Source organism: Alligator sinensis, unplaced genomic scaffold, assembly GCF_000455745.1.
Source record: "Alligator sinensis unplaced genomic scaffold, ASM45574v1 scaffold441_1, whole genome shotgun sequence".
NCBI classification, from domain to species: domain Eukaryota; kingdom Metazoa; phylum Chordata; order Crocodylia; family Alligatoridae; genus Alligator; species Alligator sinensis.
In genome coordinates, this window is record NW_005842313.1 from 87,988 (window position 1) to 111,461 (window position 23,474).

A 23,474-nucleotide genomic window follows, 5' to 3' on the forward strand; every position below is an offset into this window, starting at 1 on the left:
GCCCCGCCCTCCCGGCCACAGCCGGCGCCCACCCCCGGTCCCAGCCGGCAGCACCAGCCTCCTGTCATCCGGACTGCTCCCGGGGGTGCAGGCTCCCAATCTGCCTGCCAGGTCACAGGAGGCTGGTGCTGCCAGCTGGTGCCAGAGGCAGCTCCGATCTTCCTGGCGCTGGCTGAGGAATAGCCTATGGACGAAACATCAAAACGGAACAGTGCTTTCAAAATGAAATGAAACTCGAAATGAAACACTGTTCTGTTGAAACGTCGAAACGGAAGTCGAATCAGAACGGTGCTGTTTTGCACAGCCCTAGTGTGTAAATACTCAATTAGCGACCATGTGTGAAAAGTCTCATTTAGGTGATTTGCTCAGCACCATATATGATCTCTGTAGCAGAGACAGGGATAGACTATTTATCCTGGAGAGCAGTAAAAATATCTCAGCCATGTGGACATATTTTCTCTATCTGTGCCCCCTCCTCTGTCTTCATCATTAAATTTCTCCCAGCTTTGTTAAAGATGGCAGTGGTGATAGGATTCTACAAACAGCCTTTTTCATTGCATAATACTGTTTTGCATCCAGAAGAGGGCAGTCTTATGCATCAAATGTGCCAGAAGGCCTGTAGAAAAATAGTATGTGATTGTGGAATTGAAGACTGATTGTGGAATTGAAGACAACGACCCATGCTTTCGGGAGGGGGGATTGCTGGGGTGGGATGGGCTTCATCTCTCCCCTAATGGCAAGCGTGTCTTCTCTTCCAGGTTGGCTGATCTCGTACGGCGAGCTTTAAACTAGACTCGCCGGGGGAGGGGGCTGCAGGAAGACGAGGAGACACCATCAGGGCAAGGGGTGCAAAGGTAAGTAACAGGGGTCCTGATGGTCTGGCTAATCAGGGGGTGGGGGGGCACACAGTCTTGCAAGGCCTTAAATGCCTGTACACCAATGCTCGTAGCATGGGGAACAAACAGGAGGAACTCGCCCTCAGAATAGCTAGTTCAAATCCAGATGTCGTAGGGTTAACAGAGACATGGTGGGACTCATCCCATGACTGGGCAGTTAACATTAGGGGCTATAGGCTGTACAGGCGGGATAGAGAAGGCAGAAAAGGGGGGGGGGGGGCACTTTATGTCAAGGAGCACTACACATCCTCTGCCAGCAGTATGGGGTCAGGGGAAGGGCGAGCTGAAGTGCTCTGGGTCAAGATCCAGGGGGGGCAAGGCGAGAGGGATTTGACGGTGGGGGTCTATTACAGACCCCCCAATCAGGAGGAGGAGCTGGACAGGGAATTTTCAGGCCAGCTTGCGGAGACACTAAAAGCAAGGGATGTAGTTGTCATGGGCGATTTTAATTACCCGGACATCTGCTGGGAGGAGCAGTCAGCCGGGACGGACCGCTCCAGGAGGTTCTTGGCCGAGTTGCAGGACCTCCACTTGATTCAGGAGGTGCACAGTCCCACCAGAGGAGATGCTCTGCTGGACCTGGTCCTGGCCGCAGGCGACGACCTGGTAAGAGGCCTCCAGGTTCTTGACCACCTGGGCAATAGTGATCATCGCGTGCTGGAATTCACCATCCAGCGTAGAGTGTCAAGGGCCCGCAGCAAGGTGGTGGCCCTAGACTTCAGGAGGGCCAACTTCAGTGAGATGAGGAGATTAGTGGGAGAGGAACTGGGGTCCTTGAGGGCAGAGGAACTCAGCGTCCAAGAGGAGTGGTCGTTCCTTAAGGAAACGATACTCGGGGCCCAAGGGGTGTCCATCCCGACAAGAAGCAAGGCGGGCAGGAGTGTCCAAAAGCCCCCCTGGCTCACCAAGGGTGTCCGGGAATGCCTGCTTGCCAAAAGGGTGGCGTACGCCCGGTGGAAGGGGGGTGTAATCTCCAAAGAGGAGTATACCTCCTCTGCTCGGGCCTGCAGGCGGGCTGTTAGGAAGGCCAAGGCGGAGATAGAGCTCGGATTAGCGTCCAGGATTAAGGATAACAAAAAGTCCTTTTTCAAATATATTGGGAGGATGAAGAAGGCGCCGGGTAATGTGGGGCCCCTGCAGGATATGCGGGGCAATCTGGTGGTTGCGTCAGAGGATAAAGCGGACCTCTTTAACCAATTCTTCACCTCCGTTTTCTTGTGCAGGGACCGGGACTTCCCTGCTGTGATAGAAGCCGGACGCGAGGGGATCGCCTTCAGACCTCAGGTTGGGGAGGACCGGGTTAGAGAGCTTCTGGAGGGGCTGGACGCGTTCAAGTCAGCGGGTCCGGATGCTCTCCACCCCAGGGTGCTGAGGGAGCTGGCTGGGGTTATTGCAGGGCCCCTGGCACGGCTCTACGAGCGATCGTGGTGCTTGGGCCAGGTGCCAGACGATTGGAAGGTAGCTAATGTGGTCCCCATCTTCAAAAAAGGGAAAAGGGAGGACCCGGGCAATTATAGGCCCGTCAGTCTTACCTCAATCCTGGGGAAGCTCTTTGAGAAGATCATCAAGGAGCACATTTGTGATGGGCCGGCATCAGAAATGATGCTCAGGGGCAATCAGCATGGATTTATTAGGGGGAGATCATGTCAGACCAACCTGATTGCCTTTTATGATCAGGTCACAAAGGCCATGGACGCAGGTGTCGCGGTGGATGTAGTCTTTCTGGACTTCAGCAAGGCCTTTGACACCGTCTCTCACCCCATCCTAATTAATAAACTAGGCGACTGTGGCATAGATGCCTACACAGTCAGATGGATTGCAGATTGGCTGAAGGGTCGCACTCAGAGGGTGGTGGTGGATGGATCATACTCGACTTGGGGGGAGGTGGGTAGTGGAGTCCCCCAGGGCTCGGTCCTGGGGCCTGCGCTGTTCAATTTCTTCATCAGCGATCTTGATGTTGGGGTGGAAAGCAACCTGTTTAAATTCGCTGATGACACCAAAATTTGGGGGGAGGTGAGCACGCTAGCAGGGAGAGAGAGATTGCAGAAGGATCTGGATAGGTTACAGGGGTGGGCAAACAGGAACAGGATGTGTTTCAATACGGACAAGTGCAGGGTGCTGCACTTGGGTAGTAGGAACCAGCAGCACACTTATACGATGGGGAACTCCCTACTTGAGAGCACGGAGGCGGAAAGGGATCTTGGTGTCATTATTGACTCCAAGATGAACATGGGCCGACAATGCGAGGTCATGGTTGGCAGGGCTAACCGGACCTTGTCGTGCATCCACAGGTGCATCTCGAGTAGAGCCAGGGAGGTGATCCTCCCCCTCTATGCGACGCTGGTCAGGCCGCAGCTGGAGTATTGTGTCCAGTTCTGTGCGCCCCATTTCAGGAGGGATGTGGACAACATGGAGAGGGTCCAGAGGAGGGCCACCCGCATGATCCGGGGACAACAGGGCAGACCCTACAGTGAGAGACTGCGGGACCTGAACCTATTCAGCCTCCACAAGAGAAGGCTGAGGGGGGACCTGGTGACCGTCTATAAACTCACTAGGGGGAACCAGAAGGGTTTGGGGGAGACGCTGTTTCCCCTAGCCCCCGCTGGCATAACAAGGAGTAATGGGCACAAGTTGATGGAGAGGAGGTACAGATTGGACATCCGAAAAAACTACTTCACAGTTAGGGCGGTTAGGAGCTGGAACCAACTTCCAAGGGAGGTGGTGCTGGCCCCTACCCTGGGGGTCTTTAAGAAGAGGCTGGATGCCTACCTGGCTGGACTCATTTGAGTCCCGTTTTTGTTTTTAGGGTTTTTTGTTGTTCTCCTGCCCTGGCGGGGGGTCGGGCTAGAAGATCTATTAGGTCCCTTCCGACCCTAAAACTATGAAACTATGAAACTATATCATAATGCCATGAACAAGGGGAGAGAATTAAAGTTGCCCAGGCAAGCTTCATTCTGGAATTTCTGAATGCTGTCCCTTAACTTAGATTTTTTGGGTATAACTTTATATGTATACTTTCTTCTGATTATTTTAGATAATTATGTATTTGTCTGTAAAATATTGTGTATAACTGTGATGTATGAAATAACTAATAAAATACTAAGCAAGAATCTGCTCACAGTGTAAGAAAATCATTGTTTATCACCTCTAGGTGGCAGCATTTTGTAGCTAATAATACTAAATACAAGTAATTTGCAGGGGCAATAATGTAAATGTAATGTATATGTATATGTAATAATGTATATTTCAGTAAATATTTTGTTTTTTGAAGTTTGCTATGATTTCACAAAACAGTAAAGGAACTAAGAAATAAGCATTAAGACACAGGTTAGTAACAACCTAGGCTGTATTTTCAGCTGTAAACCCCTCTTCCACTTGTGTTTTGAGTGTGCATAACATATGTGTGTGTGTGTGCGCACACACACATGCACATACATTCTCAATTATGTATATAGAGGGAGAATGTCCAAATCTCAATCGTAATTGACAATGTCCAAACAGGTCACTCATGATTTGCACACTCAGAACACAAGTGGAAGAGGGGTTTGCAGCTGAAAATATGGCCTAGGTTGTTACTAACCTAGATCTATATAGATCTCTATATATGTGTATACATACATACATATATACATATGTATGTACACACACATATAGATAGAGTTCTATAGATGTGTATATATATAATTTGAAATTATACATATATAATTTTAAATGATTATATGAGTATTATTTGTAACTATTATATACTTATTTAAAATGTTATATATACACACACACACATTATAAATGATTACTCACAAATAATAGGATTTATAAGTTCAAAACTCCTTTATGATCAGTTTTCCAAAGATATTATTTAATCTTTTTAAATTTGATCATCATTGTGTTATCTCCTTATGATTTCTGACAGGAAAAAATAATTGTGACCTTGATAATGCAATATGCCTGCTATTTTTCTTTACCTGATTAGGCTCAGAAACAAAACTCTGTTGTTTTCATTGACTTCTGTGATGTCAGCTTGTAAAATATTTACCATTAAATGGAAAATATTAGAAATGTGTTTTTTTTCATTTTTATTAGGAACGTGAAACTTACCTTCATAAATAAATCAGTTCATTTCAATTCTTCATACTCAAAATGGTTTTATTTGTATATAAGAAAGTAAAAAATAGTTCAAATGAAAAGGTCAGTTCTCAAGTGAAATGGGGCTACTTGGGAAAAAAAATTGGCCCATATTGAATAAGGGTAAAGTTAGGCTTGAAGAAAAACAAGTAAACACGTTCAAGTTTTCTCTGCTTTTTCCCAGGTTTCCAACATAGAAACAGCAATTCAGTAGAATTTGGCAGAAATGCCAAATATCTGGGGTGAGCTTGCCAAAAATGACATTATTTCTCAACTCAGGAAAACACTTCTGCACATTCTTAACTTTAATTGTGGAAGTGGGATGTACAGTACTTACGCCTATGCTTAATTTCTTAATTTCTGAATGAGGCTCTTAGAAGCATTTTCAAAAAGCTCTGTCCTGACCACTGCGTGACTTATTTTTTTAGGTGTCTACAACTGCAATGCAAAGATTGCATAATGAAGCAGCTGTCCCTGTGAAGTATGGAAGTCACTTGCCTACTATATTATATTGTACTGCGCATCAGCCTTCTGAAGCATGGCTGACTTTTCCCCACAAACACAGATGGCTCTTTTGTCATTCTATCTGGAATTGTGATTTTTAAATGTCATATTAATGTTTTTATAACATCCCAGGGGCATCCAAGGTAAACATCAAACCGCTGATGGCACTACACCCTGGTTTGTGATTTGGAGCTTTTTTTCCTTGATATGGAAATATTTTAGACCCCAGAAAAAAACAAATTCATATTAATTCCAAGAGCCTACAATCTCTTTAGCAGCACAGTCTCTTAATTCCTAATTTATACTCAGTTGATTCCCTCACCAATTGAATTGCTATAAACCCAGACTTCACAGATTAATAGTCTGTGAGGAATATATCAGCTGGTAGCAAGGATTTACAGCTAGCTGTCAGAGGGATTCACCATGTAATCAGCACATTTACACTGTAGGCTTCTTTTTAATGCAGAAAAACAGTAGATGAGATGGGGGGTATAAGACCCTGATGAGAAGAAGATGAGACATATATTAATAGATTAAAATATTCATAAATTTTAAAACCACAAAGACCATTGTTATCACCTTTTCTGACCTCTCATATAACATGGGCCACTGGGCTTCCTTGAATTAATTCTTGTTTGGATTAGAATGGATCTCTTTAAAAAGTCCAATCTCAATTTAAAAATTACTAGTGATGAAGAATCCCTTACAAACCTTGGTTATTTATTATGCTGGCTAACTTTAAATAATTCCAGTTTATCTTGAGTATGGATTTTTCTAGCCTCACTTTCCAGCCACTGGATCCAATTACCATTATCTGCTGGCCTGAATAACCCAGTATCAAAGGTTTGTTCTCATTTACTTACAACACTTTTCCACAGATCGTCACCCCTTAATCTTCTCTTTGATAAGGTAATAGATTGAATTTGGAGTCTTTAATCCAATCCAGTGTCTTCCAGTCCTGTAATCATTCATGTGGCTCTTTTCTGAACTCTCTCTAATATATCAACTTTCTTCCTGAATGTTGAATGCTACAGTTGGACCTCAGGTATCCAGGTTGTAGCCGTATTGGTCTAGAGGAAAAAGCAATCAGGGCTCATGGACAAAGGTGATATCTTTTATCAGACTGGCAAGATTTTTGCAAAAAAAATTCTTTAATTGCAAGCTTTTGGGCACAAACACCCTTCATCAGGCATCAGAGAAAAGATTGTATAAGTTCTCCTGGGTAACAATGGCATTCCAGTAGCAGTTGCAGACCTGAATGTAGGCATAAGATACCTTGACTCAGATTCACCTAATTATACACCCAAAGATTGCATTCACCCTTTTGACTGCACTTATAGCTCATGATCAGGGCTATAATCCACCCTGAACCCCAAATTTTCTCCGAGTTGCTGCTTCCCTGAGCAGAATCCCCTATGTCGGATTCTACTCTGGGAAACAGAGTATTCTTTAATGTTAGATAAATGACCTTGCATGTTGCTGAATAAAAACCCAAATTGTTTGCTTATATCCACTTTACAAAGTGAATCTACATCACTTCATTATTTTTCACTCATTATAGACCATTCCTTTGTGTTACTTGCAAAACCTTATTATTAGTAATGATCAGGGATCCTTGTTTTCTCCGATTTAAAAAAATCCCCAATTTTTGGTTAAAAAAAAGTAACCCCAAATCCACATTTTTTCCATGATTAAAAAGAAACACCACTATATAATTATAAATGATTACTAACAAATAATAGGATTTATAAGTTCAAAACTCCTTTATGCTCAGTTGGGGATTTTTTTTAATCAGAGAAAACCAGGATCTCTGGTGATGATTCTCTTACTTACAACTTATATTTGAGGCCTGACAATTAGCTGGTTTTGAATTCATTTGTGTGTGTATCAAGTGAATTTTGTGTCATTTAGCTTCTAAATCAAAGGAGGAAAAGGAAAGGAGGGGAGCAATGAAACTGCCACCTATCCAAGAAATTCAGGAAAGGCTGAACTCTTCTAGGTTTGCAGCCATTTCCGATAAAACAGTCCAGAACTGCTCCATGAAACAGGCACAGATTTTTCCTTTTTCCAAGAATCCCCAAATCCCAGGGGGCCTGATCAGAGGACAGGCTCATTTAAATTGTACTCATATGAGCCCTGCATTACTTGTATACAGCTAATGATTTCTTTTCACACAGTAAATCTTTTTTACCATATGGAGTATGTGAGAAAGATGAATGGCTGGATAATCTACTAGGGTACATCAAGGTAACTCCAAATCTCTCAGCAGCATTTTATCACTTTATAGCAGTTAAGGATGCATGCTAAAGGATCTTAATTCTAATCTTGGAGCTCATGAGGCTTGGGCATAGTTATTTTTTTTTTCCCATTTTGGAAGATTATTCTTTATTTCTTTCTGAAATATTTTCATTTAATTTAAGTGGCTGGGTCAGTTTTGTACCTCATATCCACATCTTCCATTAGCTAAATTGCCATTTTGAATATGCAGATACAAGATTAGTCTCTGTGCCTTCACAATAGTGTAAAGGCAGGGTGACACCTCAGAGACAAATTGGTTCAGATATGTGTACGCTTTCATAGGCAATAGCCACATCAGAGGCAGTGATGGCATATCCAGGGAGGTGAAAGTGTTCTGCCACAGTTTTGTGTGTGCCTGCAGTTGATGTCAAACCAGTGTCTATTCATGCTTTCATGCAGGGATTGCCCCATCTGTCCAATATAGACACCAGAGGGGCACTGCAAGCCGGTGATGGCAATATGACATGGGTAGAGGGGCAGATGAATGAATATGGGATGTTATAATTTTTGTTATTGGGTCCAGTGATGATGTGGTCTGTGTTGATGAGAGGATGTAGCAAAAGGGAGTTCAATGAATTGCTGTTGTTCATTGTTTGTCATGCTTACACTGTATTAACCACTGTTTAAACACACAGGGGGATACAGTCTTTTCCAAAGAGTTTACAGCTTGGGAAGACAAGTTTTAGGAAGAAGGATGCATTTGCATTTGATGTTTTGCTTTCTCATTTAAAAATGTGAAGCTGATGTTACCCATGAAGTTCTGAGCCAGCATGTATGTACTTAAAGGTGACGCTAGGTTTGAAGTTGAGTATGCACAGTTACTGCTTCTATCAGACGCATTCAAAAGACTGTGAATGTTAGACCTGCTGCCCCACTTAGACAGCGTGGGCAAGCGTAGTAGGGTCAGAATATTTGGTGGGGAAAGTATGAATGGTTTTGAGGTAAAGGTGAGAGACTGGATTTGAGTGAATGTATCTAGTGAGCGTGAGACTGCTTGGAAGATGTATGATTGGCAGTGACTGATGAGCTTTTACCCAGGACTGATTGATTGAGAAAGAATGATGTGATGTGAGAGAGAAAAGATATTAAAGAGAATGTTAAAAGCTGCATGGTGCGGTGAGTTGGCTGCATGTGTATTCTGGGATAAGGGTGATCTCTTGTCTGCCCCTGGAGATTTGGGAGATCTCCTTGTAAGGGTATAGACCTGTAAATTAATCCTGTGCGAGTAGCTTGGCTACTCCAGGATTATAGCGAAGAGGGGAGAAGGGCACCTTAGAAGAACCTCTCTGTCTCAGCCTTATTTTGTATACGTCTTCATGCTGAAGAGAGAGACACTTGAGAAGCCTTACAAAGTACCTCTTGATGAGTGAGGAGAGCTTCAGTTTGTTGTACTGCTTACAGAGTTGCTAAATTTGAAGGGGGCTCCATCCTGTTAGTAAGCATATGTGTAAGTGTTGCCTTGTTGAATGATTTTGCAGAATCTGTGATGCTACTGGTCATCTTGGGCTAACCTGTAACCCTTTCCACCCCTTTCTAAGCCCAGGAAGAGTGGGGTTCAGACTCCCCCACAAAAACACTGGGACACTTGATTGCCTGTCATCGTCTCTATCGTTTACGGGACTATTTCATGTAGAGTCAATGGCTCGAATCTATGAATACAGCCAAAATGTGTAGGTAAGTATTCATTACCCATAGACTATTAATATAAGCACTCCGTAGATACTTTCCTACTGGCACTGCACTAAGAGCCTTAGTTTTGTCCTTTAACCAGTTTGCAACAATAATAATCCATTCACACAACCCCAGAATCCCATAACGTAAAAAAGAATTGCCAGCTGTCTTCCACCATTTATGTAGCGAAGAGCAAAAAGTTAGCACGTTAATGTGATGTATCGTGGGAATGCAGGTCCTTGTAACAAAGTCCTTTTTAGTCGATTCACTAGCACTCTCCTGGAGCTCTGTAAAGTCTTGAATAACATAATTGGCTATACCCTGTCACTATTATGAGTATAGCCAACACAATTTTCTAGGCATACTTCATGAAGAAATAGCCTTCTGGAAATAATCAGGAGCAAGGGGAAGATGTATTTGAATTTGAAATTTTGTATAAGTAATGATTCAAAGGCACTATGGCCCAGATCTACATAGGGACTTAAATGCTTGCCTCAGGAGAGGAATTCACAAATTCAAATTAAGTGCTTATATCTCCCAGGCAGGGGATTGTCCCCTATGGGATAGCCTGGTTTGTAAAGATGGGATTTACAGTATGCAGTAAACTGAGCAGGAAAATGCCTAACCTAGCCAATTGGCAGCTAGCCAGTTGTCTGCAATCCTGCATCTTTCCTGGAGGTTAGGTGCCTTCTCAGCCTGAGGCGAGGTGTTCAAAGCCACATCTCTCACCACCCAGGAGAGTGCCTTAGCCACTGAAACATCTGTTGATAGCACCTTACGACCTTCCAAATGCCTTTTGCTTTTACATGACTCTTCCTGACAGCTTAATTCCAACAGCTCATATTTCGCATTGCTTTTGATTTAGGGCTGTCAAGCTCATCTCCATTAATCCAATTTTTAGTGCAGGGATATCCTCAGGCTTATATTAATGTGCCATTATGTGTGGATTCATGACTGGGATTTAAATATTGTTGTTCATGGGCACCTGGTCTCTCAGCTGACCCTCCCTGTGCATTGTCTTCAGACACAGAACATGAAGTGGGCTAGCATTATAACGGCAGCAACTAAACGATCAATCACATAGCACAGTTCCATGTTTGATGAACCCGTTAGCTTCCAGCTGCACAGAGCAGGCAAGCTGCTATTCCATGTGACTGTAGAAATCCTGTTTGATGGAATTTGCAACCTTGATCTGATTTTTATGGGAAACAGTATCCACTTTTCTTAGAGAGGTAGTTAGCTCAGTTGGTTACAGTGCAATGATAATGACACCACAGTCCCAGGTTAAATCCCCAGTTGGACTAAATGATCTCTTGAGGTCCTATCCAGACTTACTTCTCTATGATACTTCTATAAACAATGCATGCCATTGCCCCAGGTCTGTGTTAACTTTGCCCCTGTCTTCAGTGGTAGCAGCAAGTGTACACAGAGCAAAATGCAACAATAGAAACTTGTCAGAAATCACTGCCCAGATCAATAGAGGACCAGAGAAAGCCAGAAATCATTTATCTGTATGAAAAAAGGTATATCATCAGGGCAGGTGGGAAACGTGGTTTATAACCTGAAGTTGCTTGGGAAGTCCAGCTAGGAGACATTTGTAATTTAAGCTGACCTTGGGAAATCTCTTTCCAGAACTAGCTAACTTAATGAAAAACAATGTGATTCTGAATCTGAGTAATAGGCAGGGATCATAAACCAGTTGCTACCCCATTTTACTATCATTTTAACGACATAACAATTGTATTACAATTTTGTATTAAAACAGGTGGTTGTTGTTTACACAGTATAATTTTTTTCAATATGAAATTGAGTTTGAATAGGTTTATGGCACAGCTTTTATGACAGCCTGTATAAAAATATGTGCATATTATGTACAAGCAAAAGGATTGTACTATTTGCGTGCATCACTGCACATGTTCAGTTTTGAAATGTTTGTTCACAGTCTCTTCTAAAGGTTTATGTACTGATGGTGTTCCATTATCATGCAAGATTTTTTTCCCCCCAGGAAAAGGCTGCCAACTGGCATTTGTTATTAAAAATATTATCTTTTTGTACATTTTGTAATCTATACAGGATATGGCAAGAAAATCTTCCTGCCTCTTTGTGAACCTCTAAAAAATATCCTGGGGAAGAATAGCATTTAAATGTACTTAACTTTGATGGTTGGTGTTTGTTCACCCATACTTTATCCTTGGTTTCTATAGTCTTGTATGCTTCTCAGCGGTGCTTGTGTGAGAGGTATAAAGAAACCACAGTTGATTAAAAATCAAAACTCTATCTCCATTCTCAATTCTTTGTCTCTCTGTTCTGCTCTGAATGGTATCTCACATTACTACTTCTCCTGTGGACTTGAAGAACAGTAAGGACAGTTCCTAATGTGAAGAGTCTTTGATCACTGGAGTTTTATATAGAACCACAGGAAGGGGGAGAAGAAAATCCAAGTTTATGATGTTTATCTTCTGCCCATGCTTTTCCATCTGCATTAGGCAGAGGCAGAATCCCACGAAACTTCATATATTTTTTAACGTAAAAGTGAGAATTGCAGGTTAAAAAGAAAGCCTCAAGAAGCCATTATAATAGTGCAGCCTATTCAAAATGAGGGATAAAGGAGTAGCAGTATGACAATGAAGTAGCATTGCTTATGTTGAATACATCTGCGTACAATTACCACAGACAGACTTGGGACAGAGAACATACAAATCAGTTTGTCTGAGGAGTGTAAGTTCTTAAAATAAGATTGACAGCAAAACCAGAAAGGTCAACTGTGAATCCTTCTGTGCCAAATGAAAGCTTCCAAGCTACAGTTCGCTACCCGCAAGATGCAGGAAAAACAATTCAAATCAATAATAGAGATAGTGAGTATATGATCTCATCCATTGCTATTCCCCTCCATTCCAGAGGGAGATTTATTATTGAGGCAGAAAACTACAGAGAATTATGTTACATCATCTACCTGTAATGGACCCTAATGCTGGCCATTGGAGGTGTTTTCCCAATGTTCTTCAAGCAGTTGTTGTTGCAGTTGTTGTTATGGCTCAGTCACGGCACAGACTCCTTTGTGTTAGGTGCTGTACAAGGTCAAAACAAAAACAATGGGCCCTATCCAACTAGCTTAAATCTAAATTTAAGACAAGAGAACAAATGGGAGCCATTCTGTCCTCTACTCATGAGCTCAACTCATGGGCTCTACCTAGGGTCCCTACTTGGTGGCAAAATGAAGGAGAGAAAATGGGTGTCAGAAAAGCCAGAGAAGGGGTGGAGAATACAGTAGGTAAGAAGAATGGACCTGAACAAGTACCAGGACCATCCACAGGGATGCTACAAAGGAAGAAGGAGCAGGATGTGAGAGAACAGGAAGTGAGGGCATTGAAGATGCCCGCTTAGCTGAAGACCTGTGCAACAGTTTTGATGGAGAACAAATGGAGAGCAGAAGCAGAGGCCCCCCTTGGAAGGAAAGGCTAGGAGCCTGATTTTTTAGTTGAAATTCCTGAGGAAAGTGAAAAAAGCCGTGATTAAACCCAGACTGAATTGCAGTATTAAAGTTTGAATTTCTAAACACTATTGTGCACTTGATCAGCAGGAGTCCATTGTATGTCTCTGTTAAAGGACAGAGAATATCCCAACAGAACAGTATATTTCAGGGGATTTATAAAGGGAGACAGAACATTTTACCGCTTGCCCATTGGTTCTAATCTGGCCCAGATTTATAATGAGACAGATGCATACCCACTTGTTGGCGGCTTGGTAGTCTATATGAAATGACTTGATTCATTTTGGGACAGTACCTGGGAGACAAATGTCCTCATCTCAAAGAATGCTCTGATAGAGTGTATGCCCTCCTTTACTGCAGCCTCATCAGAAAGGGTAGAGATGAAATGGGTCACAGATAGTTAACTACCCTGTCACTCAGGGAGATGACGACTCTAAGGCAGAGGTCAGGGAATCTGGCAGGGCAGTGAAGGCAAGTGTAACCTGATTCTGTCTCTCAGCTATTCTATTGCATCTGAGTGCCTTCCAATACTGCATTAAGCTCTGTGACTTACATCTGCCATATGTGGCTTGTTCTCTCATCCTCTCCAGGGAGGAGAATCACGTGCAGTGCAACATGGGGATTTTTCTTTTTTCCTTCTTTTCTGCCCTTTTTTAGTAAACATATTATCCTGTGTTTAAGTATCAGGAAAAAAAAGTCATAGAAATGTGCTTCACACTTGAAGTGGAAGGCCGTGAGGTCTGAGATGGTCCTTGGTTCCTGGGGAGATCTTTGCCTAGCTTTAGACTATCTGCCCACACAAACTTCAGTCTTATTCTAGAAATGTCCAGTGTACTGCCAGGCTGGCATCTTTCATCAACCTCTATATTCACTTTAAGATTAGGGGGAAAAAAATCCCCCCCTCACTGCAAAACACACAGCCCTCAGCTCTCCAAAAGCCTACCCGGGGCTGAACCAACATTTGGATCCACTTTCTATGAGTTAGTCATCAGGGCCCATCCCCTTCTGCTGACGTCTTTCCTCTCTCTCACACATCAGACTTTCCCCAGTGGAGCTGGAGAACAAGCTTTGTTGAAAACTGCCTGTTTGCTGCCTTAGAGGGATTACAGACACTATAAACACTGTTTCCTCTGCTTTCCTCTACCTGATCTGGAGCATAAGCCAGAATCATCTGCAGGTGAGAGAGGCTGTCTCATTGCCTAGCAAAGCTGGAATAATCTATTTCTGTCCTTTAGTCACTTCTTTTCCCTGCTGCTACAGGAAATCTTTTTTGCTCTTCAGAAGAGAATGAAACCAAGCTAAACACTGAAAGCAAACAACTGTGATATACCACGCTTGAGAAGCAGCAGAATTGCCTGATTCTTGTGTTATTTTTGTGTAGCCCAGGACAATGGTTTTGTCTGCTCCAGTAATAGCTCTGGGAGCCACTCTGGGGACTGCTACTAGCATCCTTGCCCTTTGTGGTCTCACCTGCTTTTGCAAAAGCAGGCAACCTAGGAAAGGACTCTCAGGAAAGGACCAAGATGAGGACCTGGAAAATGCTAAGCCCAGCGTGCTTCAGCCAGTCCAGCAGGTAAACCACAGTCTCTCTATTTTTTCTGCCACTTTTCTTTAAGTGCAGAGGGTGGGACTGCAACTTCTGTGCTAGACTGCCTGGCATGTGATTTAAGACATCCTATTTGTTTTGTAGAATTCAGGATGTAACAATATTTCAATGGGAGGAGGAGGGATTTAGACAGCTGTCATTTTGCCAGCATGAAAGCTGCTAGTGGCAAAAAAACTGAGAAGATTTGCAATCCCTCTTGAGACGTCAGGTTAGGTCATAAGGTAAATCATGTGGCTAGAACAGAAACGTGGATGCTACTAAGATTCCCTAAGAAGACAGCAATGGGAATAATAGGCATAGAGTAATACTGCCAGAATTTTTCCTTATAGCTATCCATGTTCAGCTGCGCACACAGGCACCTATAGTTGCTGCAGTGGAGTGGAAGGACTTCTGTATAAGGATCTGGTTTATTATGGAAATAATCCTCTTCTGTATGGGAAACAGATTAAGTTTGTGGAAAAGTTAGGACCATGTGTCACATGTGTCAGAATGAAGCTTATAATGAAAATCTAGCAAGACCCTTAAATGCAGAGTTTACTATCTCATCCTCTTGTGAACTGTGTTTTCTGTTTCTTGTGCATGTACTCAAGCAGCAGGTGCAAAGTGCTACTAATGTCAGACACCCTGTGTGATCTTAGTTAATTACTAGGAGGATTCGACCACATTCGATTCACAGCAATTGCCAGGATGGAACAGACCAACAATCAATTTACTCCTGTGTCCTATAAGTACCCATAGCTAATGCCAGATGGATTAGTGGAGAGTGTAAATATAAAACCTCAAAATACAGCTTACAATGGTCTGCTGTCTCGTTTTTAATTGGTTTCCCTAGTTGATTTTGTCCTCAGCTTGAACTATAAGGCCAGCAATCACTGAAAGTTTTATTCTGGTTGTTGTTACCGTAGGTGCCATTGTTATTTATATGTTGCCTTAAGTTTTTTTCATTCTTATTATGTCACTTCTCTTAGTAATCTTCTAAAGCAGCTGGTTCTATATGGACATGCTACACTGGATGACACAATTTTTATTCATTTTCCTTTCAATCACATGGAGTGCACTATTATTTTTGTAGTATTGAACAGTGTAGTAGGAGTCCTACTTGGCTGTCTTTGTTCCAGTCATTATTAGGTATTCAGCATGTCACTAATAGCCACTTACTCTTGTTCTTTCCAAAGAAAATAGTTCTAATCTTGTCATATTTCTACTGCAGTTTGTTCTGCTAAAAGATAACAAAAGATCATCATAGCATGTGTGTGGTGAGGTGGTGGGGAGGGATATATGTCTGCTGGCGCTAGAATTGTTTCTGTTTTGTATTATTCCTTTGTGCTTCCACCAGCTATTGAGTAGATTATTGAGTTTGAACTCTTACTTGAGGTATTATGACAATTTCTGAATCCTTCATTGTGCCTGATAAGTAGTGTGACATGTGCCTTTCATTAGGTGTTTGCATTTATTTATTAAGAATTTCACCTGCTAATGTATTCCTAGTTCCCCGTTTCTGTTAGGTGTGTCTCCACTTCCTCCCTAGCTGTGGCTATCCAGCCTGATTGTCCTCTGATTTTTCCAGCAAACTCTTGTGTAACAAGGCTGAGATTTGCATAGTTTACCATTTAAATGATACATGGATCTCCCTACTTCCAGGCAGCCTTGAAAAATCTCACTCTAAAATGTTATCCTGTATGTCATCTTTCACCCACATTTCCATCTTGTCAATGTATTGAGCGTTTCATTATTACCCTCTTCCTACTTGTTTAATACAATTTTTTTCTATCTTTTAACTGTTTTAAACCTTGCTATGTCATCATCCTAAAACTGACTGACTTTCCATAATTATCTCTTGGGAGAGGCTTTATCCAAAGCCTAGACAAAGTATTAATACATATCTGTAGCTTTCCCTTTAAGGCTCCATTATACATGTTCCAAAGAACCCTGAGCTCCCGGTAAGGTCAGATTATGCTCATCATGCCCATAAATTCATAGGATTAGGCTGAGAAAACATTTATTCATTCAGCCAATTTTGCAATATTTTAATAAAGAACTTGACAAATATCTTGTTATTTACCCAGATCTTGTAACATTATTTTCATCTGAATTCTCCAGGGTAAATGCATGTTGGTCATCAATATTTTTTAGCATTATAGGCTTTCTGCATGTGAAGCACTTAAGGCATCTCTTAGCAAACATTCTGGCTTAGTACTGCCTGTAGAATGAACAAAGCATTCTGTCACCAAATGTGCAAAATGTCTTTAGTTCCCATATGTTTGCTAGGTTTGTTTTTTTTCCTAATTAAAAAGATCCAATTGCCAGGAGATGTGATTCATTCAGAAGTTTTTGATTAACATTTGGCCATATTAATTACAAAGATGGAATTCCAATCTATATTTATGTCATTAAAGTGTTGTATATCATGTGTATCTCTGTCTGTTATACTGTGTACTAGATTTTTCTTTTTTCTTAATTTCTTAAGCAGTGATGGAAAATGATTTAAATTCATGGTATAACCTAGTCAGTGTCTGGAACACCTAATTATTGATGCTTGTCAGTCTCAGATTCGGTTACATACAGTACAGATGCCAAAGAGAGGGGAAGGTAGATAGTGAATAGTGTATACTTTATACACTATTGTGGTGTCAAGGAAGCCCCATGGTTATGAAAGGCATCCATGAACACAATTATAGCTCATACAAACATAAAGGTATATCTTCAGAATAAGTGGCTTTTGTACTGTCATTTTGAAGAAGTATCAGAAGACAGGACGCGGTGAAAACACAGATTCCTTGGCAGTAAGACACACGTTCAATCAAGGTAATAATCTGGTATGGTGCTCAATTTATGTCAGGGAGGGACATAAAAGGCTTGTCATCAGTCTACCAACTAATTTGGGTCTATCTCATTTTCCACATTTTATGCTGAACTGACTGAATTTTCCTGCTCATTGCTTTATTTAAGACATTGCTGTTGAAATTTGATTTGTAAAGGGAACTTTCCACAGGCAATACTATATGACTGCATTAGCTGACAGCACTTGAGGAGCGGAGCTAGCAGCATGCATAATAAACAGAAGCAGATGCATTTGGAAGAGGGGGTGGTTTGGTCCCCACTGTGTTTGCATATGTCTTTCATCTCTAATTCTGCAGAGCAGACAGACTAGGGTAATGTGTAAACCCAGTGGAGCTGTTAGTTGTTGTGTGCTGATAGTGTCTGGCTTCTAGAAAGAAAAAAGAGTCCTAGTAATCATGGTACGTCATGTTTGTATAACATCTATCATCTCTAAGTGCTTTCCATGCTAGAGACATATAAGAACACTGTCATGCAGCCACCTCTGGTGTGGTGGGTTACAGCCAGTTGGACGGACAGCTGCTACAGAATTCACATCTTATAAAGGGGAAGGGAGAAGAGATGTTGGCCAGAGCTATCAGGGCAGACCCCCTCCCCGCTTTCAAAAATTAGCAGAAGTGCACACAGAACCTTTATTTTTTTTGTTAAGAGAGCAGTTAAAGATTCCCGTGTCCTGCACAGAACAAGCTCATTTAAAAAAAAAATTTCTTTAGAGGATGAAAAGCTGAACTTAACAACCTGTGATTTCAAGGAATTTCCAGACTTGAGGCTTAAAAACCTCCAAGGCTGGAACCCCATTTTCACTCTTCTGCAGGCTGCCTGCACAAGGCTTATATAAGCCAAAGTGTCATTTCAGGCCAGATCTTGTCTTCTGCATAGGGGTGAATTGCTTTTGAAGATCATAGGCTGGAAGTCATAAAGCTAGGGTGGAGCAAGCACTAGTTAATGGGCACTGGTGAACAATGCTGCCCTGGCTGCCTGGAGAGACAGAGTCAGTGACCCAATTAGTTCTTTTCCATGGCTAATGGCTATGACACTAATTCTCTGAGCACCACAGACTGAGGGTGGCTAAAAATCAAGGTCCGGGATTTTTTTTTTTCACTCTATTGTCTGCTCTTTGAAGAACGGTACTCTTCCCTAAGGACATGCAATCTGAGGGCAAAGTGTCCTAACCCAGATGAAAGCTTTCCCCAGGGCTTCATCTGCATTCATTATTAATAGGAAACAAAGTAACTAATGAAAAAAGAAAGCATTAATTACAGTTAAGAAGGTTTTTCTTGCTCCCTCTCAGTTTAAGCTTAACACGAAATGGTCTGGCAATTACTGGGGCAAGAGAATCATCTAGGACAGCAAGATCAGAATGAAACATTTTACATTTGTACATTATTTTTCGTGCAAGGCTTTCTAAGTGCTTTAATGCACATTTGCTGAGTGGCAGGGGCAGGCTCCTAGGCAGGCCCTGCACCTTTCCATTGTTCAGTCCAAGCATGTATTTACAACGAATGATTTAAATTCTCCCGAGCTGGGAGTTATGGTTAGGTTGGAGGTGGGGGTGGAATGCAATGTCCTGCTCAAAGAACTTTTACTAGCTTCTCCTCCACAAAGGACGGAACCTCTGCCAAGTGAGCAGACAATTCCACATTGCTGGGAACATGGATATAAATTTTTCACTGTCCTTCTGTTTCCCCTTGTTGATTCTACTTTTGTGAACCACCCACAGGCTGGAATGATAAGAGCATGAGCTCTGGCCAATCACATTAAAATACCATTTCATTTAACAGAGAAAATTTTACTTGAATTTGTTCTGCACTGATGAGTGTTGTATTAGAACTAGGATCAGGGGCCAATGCCTTATGATTCAAAGGGAATGAAATGAGGTGTAGTGAAAATACCCATAATATAAAGGACAGTATTGATATACTGCTGTGAGTGTTCTATAGGAGGCAGGTCCAAAACATAGGTGGGTCTATCTTCATTCCAGACATGCTCCCTCTCTGTATGATCAACAAAACAGAAAACCAAGCTCCTAGTAGTTCTAAAATTTAGATCTCAGCTATGTGACTCAGGCCTCCTTTGAATTCCAGATCCTCTCTCTCAGGTATTGCTGATAACATCCTGGGATTTGTCCTACAGCATGTGGAGGGTTCAATTAGGTATGCAGAGAGGAGGAGCATTGCACTAGACCAGGGGTGGGCAATTATTTTGGGTGAGGGCCACTTACTGAGTTTTGGCAAGCCATCAAGGGCCACATGACAGGCAGCCAGGGGAAGATAAATATTAATTTTCTAAAATTTTTAGGGGCCCCGCAGGCTGGATGGAATGGCCTGGTGGGCCGCATCTGGCCCCTGGGCTGCATTTTGCCCACTCCTGCACTAGACAATGCACTGACATGTAGTAGAAGGCCTTGTCTGATGCAAAGGGCTTACAGTCCAAAGTGACATGGTGGACAATAGGTTGAAAGGAAGCAGATCTGATGTAAATTGTCCAGGATTGCATGCTGGGGCAGTAGCAAAGAAGACACTACAGCCCAGGTTTTCTGATTTGTAGTCCAGTGCCCTGTTAGGCTGCACCTCATTTCATAAAGACACTGCTGTTTTCACTGTGAAACAAGGCCACTAATGTAGTGATCACTGGATTCAATAAGGATAGGTATAAGTGAATGAGAAGAACAATGCACTTTAATCTGTGGAGCAGTATGCAACATCTGCAGACCCATAGTCTTTCTCTCACTAACCGACTCCTGCCTTGCTACTCCTGGAGAGACCATCTTCAAATTCCCAACTCCCTCCATTTTCTGTTAGGAGCAGTTATAAATTATAATTTCTATCATTGCCTCTCCACTCTTAACAAAACTACAAACATAAATTAACATAAAATTCCATTAATACTCACTTAGAGAGGAGAGGTTACTAGCACATCATTCTGCAGTGAGCCTCTACCACTCACTTTCCAATTCTCCCTTTTCTGCAGCTCTTTTAAGCTAGGCTCTATAGGTCTTTCAGGAGGTTTCTTCTCAGACTGAGGTATCAGATTTTGTTTTTTTTAATTTGTTTTTGGTGGGAAGTTTTTCCTCTGAGTTTTGAGGGATCCGAGTCCTTATTTTAGGATCCAGCTAGCTTGCACTTTTGGCAGTTATGCTTTGGTGCACAGCACAAAGTATATTAGCTACAAAACGCTGAGGCTGATTTCCTCTTTCTGCATGATGATGTTCACATTTGTGCCCATAGGTACATTTCTTCCCATAAAGACATGGCTGCTTCTTGTGTTCTGCAACAGTTGGTTTCTTCCTGAGAAGACTGTCCAGACTTGGGTTGTGACTACCAAGAGGATCAATCAGAAGGCATGAATTGTGTGTCCTCTTGTCCTGCAAGCACTAAATTTAGTTTCTCACAGGCTGCCAGACCCAAAATTGGTGTCACCTCCCTAGCTATCACAACAAATGGGAGTTGATATACTTGATTTTTATACTGGATGCTAGCAATGCATCTCTTTTACTGGCATATGTGTTCCTGAATAGCCAGTTATTTTGATGTTTGTTGAGCTTGCTTTTGGTGTCAATTTTAATTTTCACTATTCATTCACTTTCAAGAGTGTCATTGTTATTTGGCATTCAGTACTCTTCAAATGTGGACAGTATTGAACTTAACTGCATATTTTGGCCCTTTTCAAAGGTAAAGGTGTTATAAAGCAAGATTGTCTCCCCTATAATATGCTAGAAGGATATAGATTTGACAGTTTCCTCTTCTGTCCTGTAGCTGATAAGTCATCATTGGTGGTGATCCCTCACAGTTGAGGATGATCACTTCCATAGGTCAAGTAAAGGGCTGTAAATGAGTCCATTGATGTCTAAGATGGCCGATCCTAGAGCCACAGACTCTCTGGCAAATGCCACAGGTGGTGGTTAAAGGGAGGGTTGGACCATGGATTTATTGCTCTTGTTTCCTTTCCGTCCATTGCCTGCAGAATGAGATGGTTTTCCTCAAAGTAAGATGTACATTGCCATGTAGCCCTGTCCCTAGCTAGTTTTTCCCAATTTGTGGTGTCAGTGTCACACTTAATGTTCACCTTGAGGGTGTCCTTGAAGCATTTCCTCTGGCCCCCATATGTCCTTTGTCCTTGGCAGTATTTGAATTGGGACTATGGCAGTTATTTTGGTAAACATACATCAGGCATGGTAATGTACATCAGTGCCCTATCCACCACAGCTAATGTTGAATAATCAACACCTCCATACTGGTGGTGTTAGTGTCAGTGAGGATGCTGATGTTTGTGTGATGATCCTTCTGCTTTATGCCAAGGATCTTCCAGAGGTAGTGCTGTTGATGGTGTTCTGGGCTTTTCAGGTGGTCCCTGTAGGTCACCCAAGCTTCACAGCTATTGAGAAGAGTTGAGATTCCCACAGCCTTAGATATTAGGAGCTTTGTTCAAGTCCTGATGTTGTGATCATTGATCAAATAATGATTCAGTCTTCCAAAGGCAGAACTGGCACATTGGATCCTATACTGAATCTCCTCATCGATGTTGGCCTTTTTTGAGAGATGGCTGCCAAGGTATGCAAAGTGTTCAACATTCTCTAGCTCCTGTCCATTAATGAGGATCTTTGCTGGGGGAGTTGATTGGTCCAGAGTAACCTGGTGAAGTACCTCTGTTTTTCCAATGTTAAGAGTCAGGTCCAGGCACTAGTATGATTGGGAGAAGCAGTTAAGGACCTTCTCTGTATATGCAATGCCAGCACAATCATTGGAATACTAAAGTTCCACAATCGAGGCTGAAGTAACTTTGGTTTTGGCAGGAAGGCAGGAGAAATTGAAAAGATTACCATCCATCCTGTACTCATTGCCAGTGCCATGTGGCAGATGGTCATGGATGAGCATCTTAATGACTGTGAGAAAGATGGAAAACAAAATTAGTCTGATCACACGGTCCTACTTGATGTCAGCTTCTCCCACTGGCTGATAGGTACCACTCAAATCTTTGTAGGAGTGCCTTCCAGTTCTCTGCTATATTGCCCAACATCAGAAAGGGAGGTGGAGGTTGCAGAATGTATATGTATAATGGTCCTGTTGCTTAACTGTGTAGGCAGATCATTTACAGCAGTCCTTGTCCTTCCACATCACTGTGTTCATCCACTTGCTCTCAGTTTCTGACTTCTTTTTTCAGTTTGGAACTCAAATTCTTTCAAGTTCTTTCTTGCTCACTAGTCCTGACACCATGGGCAGATCTAGGATTTAGAAAAAGGGAGTACAGATGGTGTGCCTACAATATTTCACTGTCAGCCATTTCTACAGCTGAGTTAATGTTACCTGACATAACCTTAACTCAGGCATGGTAATACTTTCAGCTAGAGCTTAAAACTATCCGCTGAGCTGTGACATGGAATACAGACATTACCAGGGACGACTGGTAGCAACATTTTGGAAGAAAGGATAATTTGTATAGAGGAACATCAAGACCTTTGAAAAGGATAGAGGGTCATTAACACCTGTGCAGTAAAGAGAGATGAGCAGTAATCAGGGAGATAATAATGAACCATGAAACCAATTGACTCTATCAGCACTGCCTGAATAGAAATGCTGCTACCCCTCTCAAGCAGTTGGCTTGAAAGTTTGGGTGGAGGAGGAATCAAAGGGGAAGGAGTACAACTGCATCACTGCACTCCCCCTCAGGATCCACCTTTGCCTGACACCATGTGATCACTGGGCTTAATAAACACAGGTATACCTAGATGAGAAAAAATACATGATAGGTTGTATTCTGAAGTAGTAAGCAACCACTGCAGGCTCTATGTCTGTCTTTAACTTAACTGAGGGACCATCTCCCAATTATCAACCTCTGTAGTCTAAGTAAGGGAGCATCTCCAAACTACAACATCTATCACCACATCACAAGAAGCCACAGCCCAAGAATATGATCTCAAAGTATAAGGATTTATTTGAAGAGCTGGATTGCTTGCCAGGTGAACATGCAATTCAGAAAAATGAGCAAGTCCCTCCCATTATTCATCCATGCATTTTGCTCTCTGTGATAGACTCAAGGTGGAGTTAGCAGG

General features: G+C 42.2%; 1 protein-coding gene across 1 annotated transcript in view; it reads left to right on the forward strand.

Moving 5' to 3' along the window:
• The first annotated feature begins 14,024 nt into the window (after positions 1-14,024).
• SYT13 (synaptotagmin 13) overlaps positions 14,025-23,474 on the forward strand; it is a 28,196-nt gene continuing 18,746 nt past the window's right edge. The window contains exon 1 of the mRNA XM_025209871.1: positions 14,025-14,554. Coding sequence (XP_025065656.1) covers positions 14,372-14,554 — 183 coding nt within the window. The 5' untranslated portion in view covers positions 14,025-14,371. The remainder of the gene's footprint in view (positions 14,555-23,474) is intronic.